Raw genomic sequence first — 18,639 nt, 5'->3', positions numbered from 1 at the left:
CGGCTCTAAGGTCTGCCCTTTTTAAAGGGTTTACAGGAGATGCTCATAACTCCAAGTCTATAGAGCATGTTCTGAGTGGTAAGGGACTAGGACTTCTTGGATGTGACTATTAGTTTACTTTCTGCTGTAATTTTATATTGAGAAAAAAATAAATTATATTATCATTTTACATAGAGTAATAGCATTTTAGGAAGGACATAAAGAAAGCACTGTGGAAGCACCACCTGTATGCCCATGTTAGCCCTTCCTGCAACATGTGTATTAAAGGCTTTCTGACATTTACTTTGAGACTATATTTGGATGATGGATTTGAGGACATACAAACAAAGCTGATGTGGGAACATTACATGGTATCATTCCTGCAGAGAAAAGGAGATTAGGAATATAACGTAACACTACCCATTATGAAAGTGCACAGCTAAAGATTAGTTATAACACTTCAGGAGATTTGCTCTATCAAGTGGTTTTTTTCCTAAGGTTTTATAGTCTAATACCTGGATTTTAGAAATGAAATGTCCTTATTCCAATCATGTCGTCATGCTTTGGGAGTGGATTGTTAATAAAATCTAGATAGTGTAAAGTTTAGATTCACTGAGAGATGGGTAAGATGTGTGTATATGTTAAAAGAGGAGCGTTCTTATGTATGTATAGTTTTCAAACTTGAAAACATGGGGTTCCCATAATGTTCCAGGGATATTTGGAAGGTCTAGTAAAAACAAGACAATGACAGAATGACACAGTGGTGGCTCAAAAGTAGGTTAGTAGTGGAAATAAAGAGATTAAATTAATTTAAATGGAATAAAAGTGAAATCACTTCACTATCAGTTAGATTTTATAGAGACACAGGTGCATTTTAAAAGATTTTAAGTTTTCTTTATTGTTCTCTATGTCTCCTAACTTGAGAGGCAATTAAAATCACAAACCTGGTGATCAGACCAAGTTCACATATTAACTGAATGCATTTTGACTTTCTTTAAAGCTCTCCTCATATTTATGAAAGATCAGCATACAACCCTCAGTACTCATACATGAGTGGACGATGGATTCAGAGTGTCTAGAAGAACGAGGTTTATAAGCACCAGATGGCCCACAGGGATTTGAAACTGGTTGTCAGCTGTGTAGAAAAAGAGCTAGCGGCATGAACTACCATCAGTCTCATTTGTTGGGTACAGAGGCTACAGTTTAGAACTGACCAATAGTGAGAGTGTTTGGAAGTTCTAAAAAAGATCATATGAAGGGGAATTATCAACAGTATCCAAGACAATGTCTGCTTGCTTTTCCCATTCCCTCTTGTTTGCACTCATGCCTATGAAATATTGAAAATTATATCAAGTCTTAGTTAGGAAGCAAAAATAGAAACAAAGAACGAGACAATGTACAATTTAAGAAAGTGCAGTTTGGGTCTTACCCCTCTCTTGCTCTCTCGCTTTCTCTTGCTCTTGCTTTCCCTCCCCCCTCTCTCCCCATTCTCTTCCCCTCTTTCTTTCCTTGTCCTCACAGCCGTCCTCTACTCCTCTACTTCTCTCTTCTTTCTTCTCTCCCTCTCCCTTCCCTCTTCTCTCCCCCTTCTCTCCCCCTCCCCCTTCCCCTCTCTCTTTCTCTGCCTCTATTACCCTCTTAACTCTCCTCCTCATGCCCTAAATAAACTGTATTCTATACAAAAAAAAAAAAAGAATTTGTGAAAACCAAGTTAGCAATGAAGAGTCAAGACAATTCAGATACTTAGGTAGACTAAGTCTGAGATGCCATTTTTAATAATAATAAAGGTAAAAAAAACTCCAAAGTACAGAGGAAACTGGAAATAAGGTTCAACAACCATCTACCTGTGAGGTCACCATATCTAAGAATCATACAGAAAACAAGGAACAGAAAGGTTGGCAGAGAAGCAACGTGAGGCATTAGTAACTAACTCTGATACCAAATGCATTGCAGTTAATATTTCACACCCTGGAAATTTCCTTCTTTTTTTCTATTTTTACATAAGGTTAAAACTTGTGTGTGTGTGTGTGTGTATGTGTGTGTGTGTGTGTGTGTGTGTGTGTGTGTGTGTATGTTTAAAGAACAAAAGACCAATGATGAGAGTCAGTTGTTTCCTTCTATTATGTATGTCTTGGGAATTGAACTCAGGTTGTCTGGTTTAGGAGCAACCTCCTTTATTCTCTGAGCCATCTCACTGGCCCCAAATGATCTCTTTTCTGATCTCATCCTTGAAGGTGTTGGTCACAAGTCAGATGGGGCTCTAGGGCAATATAACTCAAAGCATCTGCTTGCAATATTTTGGAATGTACAGGAAATGAGAGCGGCATGTTTCTCTGTCACAGAGACTGTCTGCCATTTCAAGTTTGATTAGGCAGTGTTCCCCAGTCTGCATGCTGACCCCTTGCTTCAATTCCTAAAGCTCCATGTTGGTTTGGGGACCTGGAGGGGTGTTTTGATTTTCTATATTGATTTCATGAAGAAAGGGTAGGGATAAGAGAAGAAGGAAGGAAAAATTTGCAAGCCATCTCATGGAAAAGAAGGATGTCTGTATAATATAGGGTCACGGTCTCAACACCAGGCTGTAGAATTGGAGTGGTGTTCTTACGCTGTGCACTTGAGAGCACTTGCTCTTACATGTGGCAAATAACTGGATGCTACTAGCTCATTTTTCTCACTGGAGATTAATCAGTTCCTTAAACTGGAGCTATTTCTCAGCTTGGAGACGGAAAACACTTTCTCAATCTGTATTTCCTCACTTGGCATATACACGGAAAACAACTGGGGAAATAGCAACGGAAAAGAGTATTGCAGAGCGACATTTATTCAAGGCTCAAAATACATCAAGTGCTTTATAGAGCAGAAAGATAGATATAACCCCTTAGGGCTTAACTTGTGCGCACCAGGATTGAGTAGGCAGTGCTAACTCACAGTTTTCCAGGAGGAATGAGGCTGACAAGAGTGATTGCAGCAGAAAGCTCAAACAAAGAGCGGCACAATTTCTCTTTATTGAACTTTCATTTGGCATGGTTTCAAAATGTATCCATCACTTTTTAACATTTGATAGTGCGACAAGATTTTACATGTCAAATGTTTAGAAATTGCCCCAAGAAATAAACCCCCTCTCATATTGTCATTGGATACAATTTTATGAGTTCCTACTGACTGATGTGTTAGCCAAGGCTATTCTGATACAAACTACATCAGATGGAACCTTCTGTAAAAGGAGAGGACAGTCTTAGGTGACTACAGAACAACTCTAGCTGGGCCCCATGGATGGTCTGGCATTCAATCCCAATGCTTTCCTCATTGAGCTGCCACGTTACAAAGCCTCTTCATCTCACTAGATCTGCCTTTTAAGTTAAAATAGGGCATCTTCTAGTCCCTGCTTTGACATGAAGTAATTGGAGGTAACGGATCTCTCTAGCACATTCTAGGTAGGAATAGCATATTTTTCATCTAGACCTATTTCTGTCATACATAATATGAGTGTGGCTTATAATAATATGGATGAAATTTCCAAGGTCCTTCATCCTATTATATCTATGATGTATATTATATAACAGGCATTCAGAAACCTTTATCAAACAAAGCGTACAAGAACATATTTGGTATGGTTTTGCAATTTTAGATTATTATAGTAGACCTTTACAACTTGTTTGCTACCATAATCAATGAACTAATTGACTATACTGTGTAAACAATTACATTGACTTTAAGTTCAGTTACATTGTTAAAATAATCTGATTTCTAGGCTGTTTTATCCATTATTTTAAAGCACTTCAAATTACAAAAGAAAATAATCATAATTATTCATTTTAATAGTATTTTCCTATTCTATTTTTTAAAATATTTCTCCTTTATGAAGACTAAGCCTGGAGTAATTCGTCCAGTACCTGTAAAATCCAAACTATTTCTGAAAAAGGAAGAAGAAGTTTATGAACCCAACCCTTTCAGTAAATACCTTGAAGACAACAGTGGCCTGTTTTCTGAGCAGGTGAGTATCTATATAAGAAAGTATTTCATATTATAAGTGCTTGTATAAAGTAACAATATCATATGTGCAAGAAAATATGTTTAATAGGTTCTATCCCAGATAATAGAGTAGGTCATTGTGTATACAAATAGAAATTTGTATTCAAGGGTGCTATTTTGAAGCACCTTGAAGTTTTTTTCTAAAAATAAAACAAAAACAGTATCTACACATTGTAGGTATTGTATAGGAATCTACAGTGTTCATCTCAGACCTCTTGAGCATGCCTTGAATGGTCACATACTGTTGAATTATTATTTTTGAATCCAGCTTATTTTGAGAATATATGATATTCTAGATTTGTCCAGATGCATATTATATTATTAATATAGTATATTTGAAGGGTGATATAATCCTTCTAGCTTGAGAGTGCTAATTACCGTATAGGGCTCATGTAATCTCATGACTGTGTATAAAGAGTGCACACTCTGTTTGCATTATAAGTACTGAATGCCGCAGAAAAGAGAAATGAAAACTGTCAATGGGAACTTTCTACAATAATAGGGAACTATAACAATACATGTAAACATAATACAGTACTTCAGGGCCTAGAGAGATGGCTCAGCGCTTAGGAACACTCACTGATGTTGCTGAGGACCCAGGTTCAGTTTCCAGCACCCACATGGTGGCTCACAGCTATCTGTACCTCTAGTTCTATGGATCTGATGGCCTCCTCTGTCTTCCTTGAGTACTGCGTGCACATAGTGCACACACACGTACGTATACAGACACACACACACACACATGCACACACACATGTTGCAAGCCAGACTCTCATATACATAAAATAAAAACAAGTTAAATCTTTAAAATGTATATAAAAATTCCTTTAGCCACAAAAAAAGAAATTGTACAGCTTGATTTGTCTTATTAAATGCAAGAAACAGGCATGAGCTGTACTTTTTTCTTAATCTTAAGCAATAAGTGGATAAGAAATGTAAAATAGAAGAAATGCTAGATCCCACAAACTCATCATGTTTTATATTCAGTAATAAGTATATTTATAAAAAATATAAGTATAGTTAATTAAAAACTACAGCTAACAATATTCTTGAAATGTAAACTACATTTGTATTCATAGGATGTGAGAGATGTTTCATGTGCCCTGTGTGAGCTCTTTGACCCTGGAAAGATTGTCTTCCCACAACTTCAGTTTTTCAATGTGTACAGTAAGCTGTGAGGATCAATTCCTTTTCATCAATTCTTTAAATTCCACGATTTGGGTTAGGTTAAATCATTGATAAACCCTGACTGCCTCTTAAGTCTTTATGTATATTTGAATATGTTCATCACACATTCACTCTCATGAATGACCACTGATTTTATTCATGTAACTAGGTTGGAGATGGTTGAATAGTGTCTAGCTGGTTCCAGCTCCTGAAAGACTGAGGTGGTACAATGTCCTGATGCATGAGCTCAAGTCCAGACTGGGCAACACAGTGAGATTTCACATCAGAAACTGTGGGGAGCCGACAGAAGCCAGCTATCATCCTTGCAGCCATCTTGAGCCATATACCCTGACCAGAGACTTGATTACATTAGCCTACAATAGCTGAGCACACTCTGATAACATCTTGCTTTAGATACCCAGAATTTTCCCTTGGGTGTGTGAGTCTTAAAGGTGTGTGACTTAAGGGTGTGACTTAGAGATCAGATTTAGAGACAAGACCTAAGGGCATGATTAAAGGTGTGACTTAGAGGCGTGGCTTAGAAGTGAGACATATAAAAGGCGAAAGGCAGACAGAAAAGCGTATCAGAGAATCAGACAATTCAGAGAGACACTAGGAACAGAGAATCAGACACTTCAGAGACTACAACTTGGGAGTAGGAATTAGGCACTCGGAACAGTACAACTTGGAACTAGGAATTAGGTCAGAGAGTACAACTTGGAGTTAGTTATTAGGTATTAGGCACTTAGCACTTGGAAGAAGTAACTTGGAACTTGGAGGCACTAGGGACTAGGTACTAGGGACTAGGAACTCAAGACAGAGAACTTGGACCAGGAAGAGAGACTGAAGAATAAATGGGATTGAATCACACTCTGTCTGGTCTCCATTCCTTGTCAGTCCTCACTCTCTCCCTTGCTGAACCCTGACACAGAAACACACACACACACACACACACACACACACACACATCGTATTGTTTGTAACATTTGAAGATCAATGTGAACTTTTGGATTGGAAAATCATTGTAAAATGTTATTAGAATATAATGTAGTATTTATATGGAAACAAACTGAAGATGTTAAATTTTACAGATTGTTATCTATGCACATTATAGTTCTCAGAATTTGATTAGCTGCTAAAAGATAAAGATTTTTTCTTTTTATATAATCTTGAAACTTAATTTTTCTTCAGGCAAGCTCCCTTGTAGCCCATCAGGTTAATCTGCCTGTAATCTATCACCTTCATTGTCCTGTGGAATGATGAATTCCATTTCGAGTGCAGGAAACTCTTGTCATTAGAAAGAATTGCCGTTGTCTCTTTCCCCATTCTTTTGTGGTTAGACAAGTTGAAAGCATTGTTTATGTTACAGCTTACATCTGTGTATTTCCAGATAATTGGATGAAAATAATGCCTGTTTTTTTTTTAAAGTATTGTAGACTACAGGCATAATTGTCTTTAGATTTTTTCATTAATTAATTCTTTCATACATCCTTACTTGAAGGTAGAACATCTGATTTAATAGGACACTATGAAATATTAAGAACTGAAAGAAACCTAGCATCCTACTGACATGTGAATTCTAAGACTCTCTTAGCCTCCTATGTAGGCAGTGTAAGAGAGGACAAAGTCTGCTGGAATCCCGGGGCTACTGCACAGCCAGGAAAGCCTCACATGCTCAACCAGCTTCTATACATTGAGCAGTATTTATAAATTCTTTATGTCCAGAATCTACAGTGAAGCTGATTACAAAGTTAGCTCACACATGTACATAGTTAAATCTAGAAACTCAGTGGTTCCCAGTGACTCACGATGCTGGCCTTGCTACCTCGCGAGAACTTCATATGAAGATGTCCACGTTCAGCTCCAGTCACTACTGTTCTCTTTCAATCTGCCATAGAATAAATTGAACATTTCCAAACTTGGTTGATCTCATTCGCCCATGTAATAGAAAATTTCTTAGGCAGGCAGCTGGCCAAATTGAAGCAGCTCACATTCACTAATCTCCCTTGTACCGGGGGCAGTTCTGCGTGGCAGGGCATGTTGGATGGGATTGCTAAGTTCATAAATTTTCCCTAGCAGTTTCACTGCCATAAAATATGATTTCCAAATGCTGTTACAAAATGTCAGATGCTAAAGATGATGAGACAAGGCAGAGATGTATGTATTGTAGCTCGAAGAGATTTAACTGGGCAGCCTACTGAACAGATTAGGAGCTGACAAATTGTCTGCAAATAGCCTATCAGTACTAAAAGCAAAGTTTGAGACTAAATGAGAAATCTAGTAATTGAGACTTATTATTAATGATCATTTTACATCAAAATGTTCTAGGGAAGAGAGTATCATCTTGCATTAGACAGATTTTTTTGAAAAACCCTCTTTTTAATAAAGCTTATGCTTTTTTGAAATTCACTCCAAATCCATTATTGTATCAACTTATGATCCTTTTGAATTATTATAAAACATCTTCACATTCTACCCTAAATATACAGATTTATACAGACGTGCAGTGATGGCTAAGTTCTCTGAAGAATGCTTCTATTAGTAACTAAAGGCAGAGGTAGAAATAATTACTGGGCTAGTTTGGGCCAGTGAGCATGTGGCAAGTGCAGAGATCTGAGATGAAGTGGTGGTACATTGTTTTGATGACTTGTGAGCATGCAAAGCAATGGCTTGCTGATCATGTGACCTATCCATTTAGCTAAAGCTAATTTCTCCACTGAATATTTTCATTTTGATATAAAATACAGTATCTTAATTCAGTCTTACAAGGATATATGTAAAACACCTTTTCTTCTTTATATGAATAATGTAGTCCCTGAGATTAGATACTTTATTGCTTCCTTAAAGCTTTAGAGAGCCCACCTGAAGGTCTGAACTGAAACCAAGGGAGACTGCTAATGTTTTATCTGATTGTTCTGATTGTTCCAGAGACACTTTCTTTTTCTTTGTGAGAAATGGTGTTTCCCAGCATGCCTGCATGCCCCTTCCATTTCATTTTTCTTCTGACATGTTTCAGTGGAGGAGAGGATGTGTTTTGGTTAAAACGACAATTTAGAGCAGTGATTTTCAACCTGTGACCCCATCAGGAAGTTGAATGACCCTTTTACAGGAATTGCTTAAGACCATCAGAAAAAACCACAGATTTTTATACATTAAAATGTCACAGCATTAGGAAGGTTGAGAAGCACTGATTTAGAGAATGTCATCCTTAGCACTCACAGAAACAAAAAAGGACCCTTGTGGGAGAAATTTCCTCCATGTATCCTTCTCATTACTCTCCCTCCTCTCCTGGTATTTTTAAACATTCAACTTATCTCCTTTCCCTGTCAATCCCTCTGTTTGATGACAATGTGAGAAACTTTCAGATTGCCATTTAATTATCTATGAAGTTACATATTGACTGTGACCTTCAGTTGCCCTTCATTGCTCCATCCAGGTGAAATAGCAGGCAAATATCTTTGTCACAGATAAGACGAACAATGTCTCCTTTTACACTGAATGTCATAAATTACCAACTCTTTTTTTTTTTTTTTTCAAAAGTCATTTCAATCAAGGTGGCTTGGTTTCTTCTGTCATAAATGTTCCTTGTCTCATGACTAAGCTTTGACTTATCTCTTCAGGTAAGGTGTTTACAAGAACCTTTTTTAGGTGTAGAAATGACTAAATGACTTGGACCATTTTAAGGAGTGAGAAACAGAGTATCTTTTAGTGTTACATTGACTTTGGAAGGTTTAAGCTAGAAGATTTGGAGTCTCTCAAATAGTGCTATCTTTGTGAATATTTCTTCCTTCCTCCCTCTTTTCTTTCCCCTTTCATTCCTCCTCCTTTTCTCTCTTCACTTTGTATATATAAGAAGGAATTTATCATGAATACACTGGTTAATATATGTAATAGATAATTTTTCATAAATATAATAAACTTACTCATTTGAATTTGTTTGAAAAATGTCCCTTTGAAATAATACATTTCTCCTCCAGGATACAATCAGATACACTCACTTCATATTTAAACTTTCATTACTCTTCTTTGGCATTAAATTTCCCTTGACCTTGTCTTCATATCAAAATGGAAAAATCATAACTAAAGCACTGTAGTTTTTGTTGCCAGCATTTTTGTTGCCAAGGGAGACTTCTTTTTTTTCTGTTCCACTTTACTTGATGTATGGTAGGGATAAGAATCTTCAAGAGACTTTCCTTTTTAATTGTTTTTATTTTTAAGCAAACACACGAAGTAAGTCAGCTTGCTACTTCTGCTGTCACAGTACAAGGCATTAGGTACTAAGGAGTAATTGGGGGTAACCCTCATCCAAGAGGGGAGGAATATCACCATGAAAGCTTTCAATAGATGTGTCCTAAAAACCAGTGTAATCAACGATGCTCCTGAATCTTTACTCAAGGGGCTTGAGCATTGTCATACTTAGGACCTCTCATAGAAGCTGCAGTCTGCTTTTAAATAAGATCCTTGTTAAAACAGATTTTCTAAATTCCATTTGGGTTTTGATTCTAAAACTATCAAATAACAGAACTTCAAATCTGAAGACAACCGTGTCAAATGGATGCTGTTCATAGGTTGGAGCATTAGAAAATTTACTGGTTGGTAGGAAAATGTTTCTTCACAGAAGTCTCTATGAGAAAAGGTCTCCTTGAACTTGGAGTCAAGGCAGCCCATGTCTAGCACTGTAGAATGTTCTGATCACATGCCTTTGGAATATTTATGTCTTCTTGCTCAAGATGGGATTGCAGCTACTGTTATCTCCCTCTTTGCACAGTTCCTCTCCACAACTTCACTGGACAATTTTTTAGATGACCATTAAAAGTGTGCATATTGCCAGAGGAACAGAGTTTGCAGTGAGGTTGTGTCTCCTAGTCATGGCAGAAAATACACCCTTCAAGTCTCATTAACATGAGACTGCAAAAGACATTTTAAAAGTCATGCATGTTTTCAGAGACTTGTAACCAACCCCAGCAGGGACTGTGGGGACAGATGTGATTCCAAGGACTCATTGCTTAGCCAGCATAACCTAATGCAAGAGCCCCCAGACACTGAGAGCCTTCGTCTCAATAAACTAGGTAGATGGCATATGCATGTGTATACTTGTACAACATGTACACACACATACACAATACATATACACAAATTTGGTAGCTGTGTGGTTTATTTCATCTCTCTATTGTATTCTGGTGGTCTATATACCTTGTTTTGTGCCAAGAGAATGGTGGTTTTATAACTGTGGCAAAGGTATAATTTAAAACCAGCTGTTTTAATACTTCAAATACTGCCTTTTCTGCTTGGATTGCCTTGGATCCTCAAGGGATTTTATGCTTCCATGTGAATTTAGGATTTTTTTTCTAGATACATGAAAATCACTTGGACTTTGTTGGGTTTTGCCTTTAATGTGTAGATAACTTTTGGTTTTGCTACTTTTCCAATATTAACATTGCCAGGTCCTGCATCTAAGAAGGCTGTTTGCCATCTACTGTCTTCAAATTCTTTCTCTAATGTTTCATATTTTTATTCTATAGGCCTTTTACTTCCCTGGTTAGGGTAATTCTTATGTATTTTTCTTTTTATTAGAGTTTTCATATTCTTTTCCCTCCTCCAATCCCCCCTACATCTCTCTTAAAAATAACCCAAAGACAAAAAAATAAATATTCTAACAAGTAAACAAACCAAAACATTAAGATAGAAAATACCCAAACTAAACAAAATGAAACAAGCAAGCAAGTAAACAAACAACAACAACAAAACCTAACAAAATGACCATGGGTACCTGTTAAATTTCCTCTATGTTTGACAAATAAGTGGTGTCTTCAGCAATAATTTCTTGCCATCAGGTGTGAGGGGTAACTAGTAACATTGAGAACAGCCATATTTGCAGGAATTAATGGGGCCCCTTTGGATAATAAATGAACAACACTGAACACATTACTAGTACTGGAGGCTTTATTTGGTGGCATATGGTTTCTAGTTGGTGTATTGTGTACCCCAGTATTCTTTTGGCTTTGAAACTACTATGAGTGAGATTTACCCTTCCATGCCCTCATTTCTTTATTGAAAAATCTTCTGTTGTTCAATTATATGTTGATTTTGCATCCTGCCAAATGCATTTATTAATGGTTTCTTCTGGAGTTTTAAAGAAGTTTTAAGAACTGGCTCATGCCATTGGGAAGAAGAATTTCTTTCCTATTTTTCTTCCTTTTTTATTTATACCTTTTATAGTTTTTTGTCTTATTGCTCCAGCTTAGAATTTAAGACTATATTAAACAATAGAAGAAGGAGTTACAACCTTGTCTTGTTCTATATTCTAGAAAAAGCACTCTTTGTTTCTTTACCATTTAGTATATAGTAGCTATAGGTTTTGCTGCCATGTAGCCATTACATTCAAGTATGTTCCTTCTATTCCCAAATTTTTATTTAATCATAAAGAGATACTGACTCTTGTCACTGGACTTTTCTGCATCTACTGAGATGGACCTCTGGTTTTTATCCTTAACTATATGTGCTGTGTTTTACCCATTGGTTTCTATGTTTTGAACCAACCCTGCACTGATGCTAACTTGGTCAAGGTATAAAATATTCTTAATGTTGTCTTCTTGATTTTGGTTTATGAAGGTTTTATTGAGATTGTTTGTGTCTCTGTTATCAGAGAAATTGGTTTATGTATTTACCCCTCCCCCAGAGGAAGACTTATTCTCCTTCTAAAGATGCAATATTGGCACTTCTTTCCTTTCAGTAACTAAAAGCCTTCTCTCCCTCTCTCCCTCTCTCCCTCTCTCCCTCTCTCCCTCTCTCCCTCTCTCCCTCTCTCCCTCTCTCCCTCTCTCCCTCTCTCCCTCTCTCCCTCTCTCCCTCTCTCCCTCTCTCCCTCTCTCCCTCTCTCCCTCTCTCCCTCTCTCCCTCTCTCCCTCTCTCCCTCTCTCCCTCTCTCCCTCTCTCCCTCTCTCCCTCTCTCCCTCTCTCCCTCTCTCCCTCTCTCCCTCTCTCCCTCCCTCTCTCCCTCCCTCCCTCCCTCCCTCCCTCCCTCCCTCCCTCCCTCTCTCCCTCTCTCCCTCTCTCCCTCTCTCCCTCTCTCCCTCTCTCCCTCTCTCCCTCCCTCCCTCTCTCCCTCTCTCCCTGCCTCCCTCCCTCCATCCCTTTCTCCCTCTCTCCCTCCCTTCCCCCTCTCTCTCTATTCTCTCTCTCTCTCTCTCTCTCTCTCTCTCTCTCTCTCTCTATATATATATATATATATATATATATATATATATATATATATATGTATTTGTATATGTACGTGTGTGTGTGTGTGTGTGTGTGTGTGTGAAGTTGGGGATTTAATAAGGAGAGACTCAGTCTTTAAGAACTTTCTGTTCTTTTGGAGGACCCTAGTTTGGTTCACAGCATCTACATGGCTGCTCACAACCATCTATAACTCCAGTTCTGGAGGATCTAGCACCTTCTTCTGGTCTCTGTGGGTACCAGATGTGCATATACATACTTGTAGGCAAAACATTCATACACACCCCAGGCACATAATAAAGGCAATGGATTCAGAATGTACTAGAAAGGGACTTTTCAGAAGAGGTCAGTTGTAGGCCGGGTCTTGGAGAGTGGGTGAGATTGGTATAGGCAAAGGAATACACAGAGATGCAGGAAGAGCTACTCTGAAGGATACAGTGAAAGAACAAATACTTCTCCATCTCATACACACTTGCCTTGTGTGCACAAGGAAAGTGTCCAATTAACTCCCCACCAGGATGGAAAATAGGCAAGGAGCAATCAACCCAACTACAAAGCACTGAGCTCAGTGGGGTACACTGAAGAAAGGTTGGGTAGACACTGCAGAGCTCCAAAGTACCCAGGGTGGAAGTCTTTAGATGACACCCCACTTTCAACAGAGAAAAAAAAGCATAAGTGCAAAGTTCCTTTGGCAATTGGTGAGAGAGGACCATATACAACCAGCTTTAAGAAAAGTTTGACCTGGCAAGAAGTTGTGAATTTCTTTTTTAGCCCTCCTGGGTGTTTGTCAAAGCCAACACTTAAAAATTGAGAGACCTTCTTCAAACATAGAAATCTATCTTAAGATCAGAAGGTGATCAGCCTTATCTCGAAATTCCTCTGTGATAACCACTAGCTGATTTGAAGGTGTTCCCAGATAGACAGGGAAAGACTATAGATATGATGGGCTATCATGATTCATTTCCTAACTTGGTTGCCTCCAGTTTTTCTGCCATCAGCCCACCCCCAGTGACCACTGGAGTGTTGGACCCTAACCTAGAGATGACTATTTCTCTAATAGACTCAGAAGCTTCAAATATGGCCCAAGGTTTAAAGGAGGGTTGGCAAAATACTTGCAGAAGTTTAGGGAAAGACTCAGGTCTTCGGTTGTCATGGGTGTGGCTGATACCTTCCCTACTAAAGACTCTGGTCCAACTTTTATATTATTCTTCACCAAAAAAATGTATTAAAATAAAATTAGTATTTTAAATTAGTCTAAATTTTTACGAATGGGAAATTTACATAATTAGATTAAAAATAAACTACTCAGTAAATAAAATTCTGTATCCCCTCCCAAAAAGAAGATAAAAAATTCTTAAAAATTTCCTATCACATGCCATTTTTCTGTTGCAAAGCCACACCTCCTGAACTTCCCCAAGCCATATCACCAATTGGGAACTAAATGTTTTAGCACCTACCTTTCTACAGGTTGACCACCATCGTCCTAGCTTCCCTCCTTGCACTATTAAACACCATTGTTCTACTCTGCTCCTGCACTTGGGTTTTTTCATATTTTATGTATAAGATAAGCAATATTTATCCTTTTATGGTTGACTTATTTCACCTGAAATAATATTTTTTAGAGTCACCCGTGTTATTGGCAAGGTTTTCTTTGATAAGGCTGCATAATATTTCAAGGCTTAAATTTCACATTTTAAAATCTATTCCTCATTGACAGGCCCTTAAGCTGCTTTCTTATCTTGGTTGTTGTGAATAATGTAGCCATAGTTACATGAAATGGATACGGTCAACCAGCTCTGGACTCTTTGAAGGAGTACAATTTTAATATATTTACGATTGCAGTTTTCTTTAAAAGTCACTATAATTTTGGAAGAAGGAGATTGAGTTCTTTCTGAGAAGTCACTGAGTACGTCTCCTTTCCATTTTTGAGGGGACAGAGAAGCCTTTAAAATAAGCTACCCTTTCATTTTCCAATCTAAATTTCTGTAAATATGTCCATATGAACAGTGTGAGAATATGAAATAAAGCACAAATAGATAAATGTGAAAGACATGGTATCTTAACACTCTTCTGCGGATGTGCGTAGGAACTGTTTTTTCCATCTGTTTTATTGAGTTTCTACTTCAACCATTTCCATGCTATTCCACTGCCAGACACCCTACACTTGAAATACTGTGATCTGAAGTCTATCTTTAAAATTAGGTTGTAATTATTTTTAAAAAAAAATATAGAGAGAAGATTTGAAATAGCTAAACCTATGCTAAATTTTTCTTGATCCACAAATTCACTTTTTTTGAGGTTTACATCAGTTTTTAAAATAGATGTGTTAGTTTAAATATGTCTGTTTTTAAAATTGAGGTTTGTGAAATAGAAGTTATGGCTCACAGTCACAGCTATGAAGCCCAGTTTACTAGACCGATCTTCAATACACGTAGCCAGCCAGAATCTCTTTCATAGTATTGTGGTTTTTGTGATGGTATCTGTAAAATAGTGAATTGATTTTGGATAAAGGATTCATTCTTTCAGAATATACTATAACTCTTCTTGACTTTAACTGGGTGCTGCCTTAAACTAAAGAAAAGATAAGCCCTACGATTTGGATTTTGAACAGTTGCTAATATAGTTTACTGTTTCAACAGAAAGCTGGCAGATGCCTAGGGGATGGAGCTGAGACTTAGGTCACACAGTTGTCCTGTGCTCTGTAGATAACACTCAGCATGAGCAGACAGCATCCATGCAGAGACAGTGAATGTTCCCTATCGCTTCCAAACCACAGGAAAGGAGGTAGCATTTAAAATGCTAGGAACAGAACAAAAGAGAGTGAGATCTGTACTCTTTAATGAGAAGAGCCCCAAGTGCCTTGAAATGCCCCTTTATTGCAGTGGAAGTAGCTTTTGAAATTAAGAGTTTAATGGTTGAGGAGAAGGTAACCTTTTTCTAGAGTGGCCAGACAGGACTGTGACATTCATTTTCTGATGTCTCTGTCAATTAGGCAGAGCTGAATCAATTTACTTACTACAGATTTATCTGTTATTTCTCCCCTCTAATGACCAGGATATTATTGCTTCGTGCTTCCGTGTCTTCTTGAAGTTTTGCAGTGTACCATACCAACACCAATGGAAATAATTTGCTCCTTTTCAATAATCAAACTTAAATAAGGCTCAAAATTTGGGGAAAATTTTAAAAAGTAATTTTGTATTGTAGAGGGCAATTATGAATAGAGCAAGTGGTTTGAAACATTTTACCAGAAATAGTTACACTGCCTATTTTACTAATAAAGAACAGGTATGATTTTTTTTCCTTTAAAAATTAGAACTTGAAGATTCACATGCTGACTGCTGAGGTGGAGGAGAATGATGATCTCTCAGATCGTTTATAAAAATGATTTCCACAGTGACATGCTGAGCACAAGATAATTCATTAGGGTGACACAGGATGTGGCTGAGATATGAAAGATTATTAATATGCCTTAAAAATAAAGTAAAAAAGGAGTTTGAAACAATGGCCTGGGGACAAAAATGTTCCACCAGTATCTTCATGAGTAACCTTATTGGAAATTGATTGGCTGCTCCCATTTACCTGCATCTTTTTGACGTTGCTTTCACATGATCATGGCGAGGTCAAGTCCTCGTAGGCTATGTAGATGTGTGGCATCTACAACGTCCATGGACAGCTCCTTTACAAAATGCCTGCAGCTTCCTTCTACCTAAAGTAGGAAGGTTTGCGGTTTGCTTGTTCTCTCTTACAGATTGATTTCTAAATGGTTGAAAGTCAAGGCTACTCAAAGTGAAGCTTCATGGGAAGAAAGGGCTGTCCAGTGGGGTGCAGTGTTTTCCTTTAATTTTGTTGCTTTTAATTATAGCTCGTTGGAACTACTCCAGCGTTATCATGTTAACTTTTTCACTAAAATAATCCTGATAAAATAAATGCCTTCCTTTAAGGTGAACAAAAACTCTACAATAATCTAGACAAAATAAACTAAAGCTGATATAAACATAAATCACAAGAAATATTATGTCCAGTATAGGCTTATCAATCATAAGTATAAATTTAATACATTGAATTGGCAATTTGACAAGTTTTTAGTTTTAGGAATCATTTGAAATATAGATGTGTATCTATACCTTTTGTGAATACACGGATCTGTAAGTGTATAATTTTGTTTTGCTTTGTAACTAATAATACAGCAACACAATAAGACATTTACCGAGTAGGAAACTCAGGGCCTGAAGGGCCTATGAAATTGTCAGTATTGTTTGAAGACAACATACTCAAGACATACATTTAAAGGAATTGTTGAGGTGAATAACAAAATTCTCTTTACAGAAAATGATATAAAATGTTAACAACCTAATTTACTAGAGGATAAATATATTCTTGTTGCAATAAATATGATACAAAAATGTGAAATGGTAAATGTAAAATTTCCTCTGTAGTCAAACACTTAGAAAATGCCTATGAATCAATCTTAGAGATGTGGGGAAACTGAGTAATGAAGAATTCAATATACTGAGTTTTATTATGTGTCTAAATCAGAATATACACTTTAAAATATTTTCAACTTAGCACATTTATGTTCTAAGTGTGAACTATACAAAAAGTGACATTCTTGAGCCTTATGGGAAAATTAGAAAAAAGAATTGGCTAAAGTAAATGACCTTATGGGGAAAATGTGGAGCACATTGAATATATTTAAAAGAAGACTGCTGAGTTGGTGTAGTTACAATACACTGACGGGTGAAGATGAAGCAGAAGAATCAGGACCAAGGAGGAAAGGGTAAGGGGCTTCCTGCCCCCATGTGTGATCTTAAGCTTAGATCTCCAGCACACATATGTAAAAACAGGAACAAAGGCATAGAGAGGAGACAGGCGGCTCTTAAAGACTTCTTGCTCAGCTAGTCTAGACAATAGGATGTGTTCCAGGCTCAACAAGAAACCCTGTCTCCAAATTAATAATAATAACCCACATAAAACCAGAATCACCAAAACTAATAGATGAAAAAGTGGGGAAGAGCCTTGAATAATAATAATAATAATAATAATAATAATAATAAATAATCATCATCATCATAAGACAGAGATGCAATTGAGAAAAATATTCTTAAATTTCACCTCTAATCTTCATGTGCACTTGTGCAGGCAAGTACATCTGCACACATACCTTCAGAATGGGCAATATTTCTTAAGTAAGACAACATTTCCTCCAAATGCTAAAGGATAAAACTCAAAAAGAAAATATAATCAGAGTATTTAAATGCTAAATTTAATATCCATATACAAAAGTTTGAGGATTACATGAAAATATATTAATAGTGAAGCATTTTAAATTATTTTCTAGCTTATGACAGAGTAAATGGCAAACAGAAACACTGCTGCTCTGAGTTAAATCTAATAAATAGATATTTGAACTTTGTATTCTCACAGCCAAACCTAAGCAAGAAAAAACTCTATTTCTTTGATATTTCTTTAATATCGTAAAACATATCTCTCAGGACAAGCAGAACCTTCCACTAATTGTCTAAGTAGAAACAAGACATTCAAGTTTGCCAGACGACAAAATTTTTTACAAATTAACAAACTTAGAATCTCCAAAAATTCTATGTCATATGTATATAAAATATTTGCTTTGCAAGGAAACTGAAAATGAAATTTCTATTCTTCTTTAGTTCCACTTTTATTTATTTCTAAATAACAAGTAAACATCCTATGTATTTAAGTATACAATTTGATGTTTTGATATTCTTATAGATTACAAAATGGTCTCAAATTAACATGTCTGCCCACATCACCCCACAAATAACTCTTAATACTTATTGTTATTGCTATTTTGGGAAGAACACCTTGGATTTATCCTCTCAGCACTTTCAAATATACAGTGCAGAATTTCCAGTTATAGCAATGCTGCCTACATCAGACCTCCAGAGCTCACTTAATTTGCTTAAGTGAGGCTGCCTACCCTCTGGCCAACACCTTCCTGCTGACTCCAGTCATCCTACATTGCAGCAGCACACCAGCACTTCCTGTTCCTCTCCAGTTCTAACTCAGTGCCCATAACCCAGCATTTTCTCATCTCCCACCTTTCCTCCTTAACTACTGTTCTACCCCATTTCTATAAAGGCAACTCTTGCAGATTGCGCATTGTATGCGTGAGGTCACTCAGTACCTGCTAGTGTCTGGCCTTTCAGTGATCAACATAAAAATCTATGTGCCACAAAGAGCAGGATTCTGTTCTTCTTAAAGGAT

General features: G+C 37.1%; 1 protein-coding gene across 31 annotated transcripts in view; it reads left to right on the top strand.

Moving 5' to 3' along the window:
* Nucleotides 1-18,639, top strand: part of Mlip (muscular LMNA interacting protein) — a 314,951-nt gene that overhangs the window by 250,321 nt on the left and 45,991 nt on the right. For all 31 annotated transcript variants that reach the window (XM_076937909.1, XM_076937905.1, XM_076937893.1 and 28 more), the window contains one exon: nucleotides 3,845-3,973. In XM_076937909.1, the coding sequence (XP_076794024.1) occupies nucleotides 3,845-3,973 (129 nt within the window). The remainder of the gene's footprint in view (nucleotides 1-3,844; nucleotides 3,974-18,639) is intronic.

The sequence above is a fragment of the Arvicanthis niloticus genome, chromosome 7, assembly GCF_011762505.2.
Source record: "Arvicanthis niloticus isolate mArvNil1 chromosome 7, mArvNil1.pat.X, whole genome shotgun sequence".
Lineage (NCBI taxonomy): Eukaryota > Metazoa > Chordata > Mammalia > Rodentia > Muridae > Arvicanthis > Arvicanthis niloticus.
This window is presented reverse-complemented; position numbering and strand designations above follow the sequence as displayed.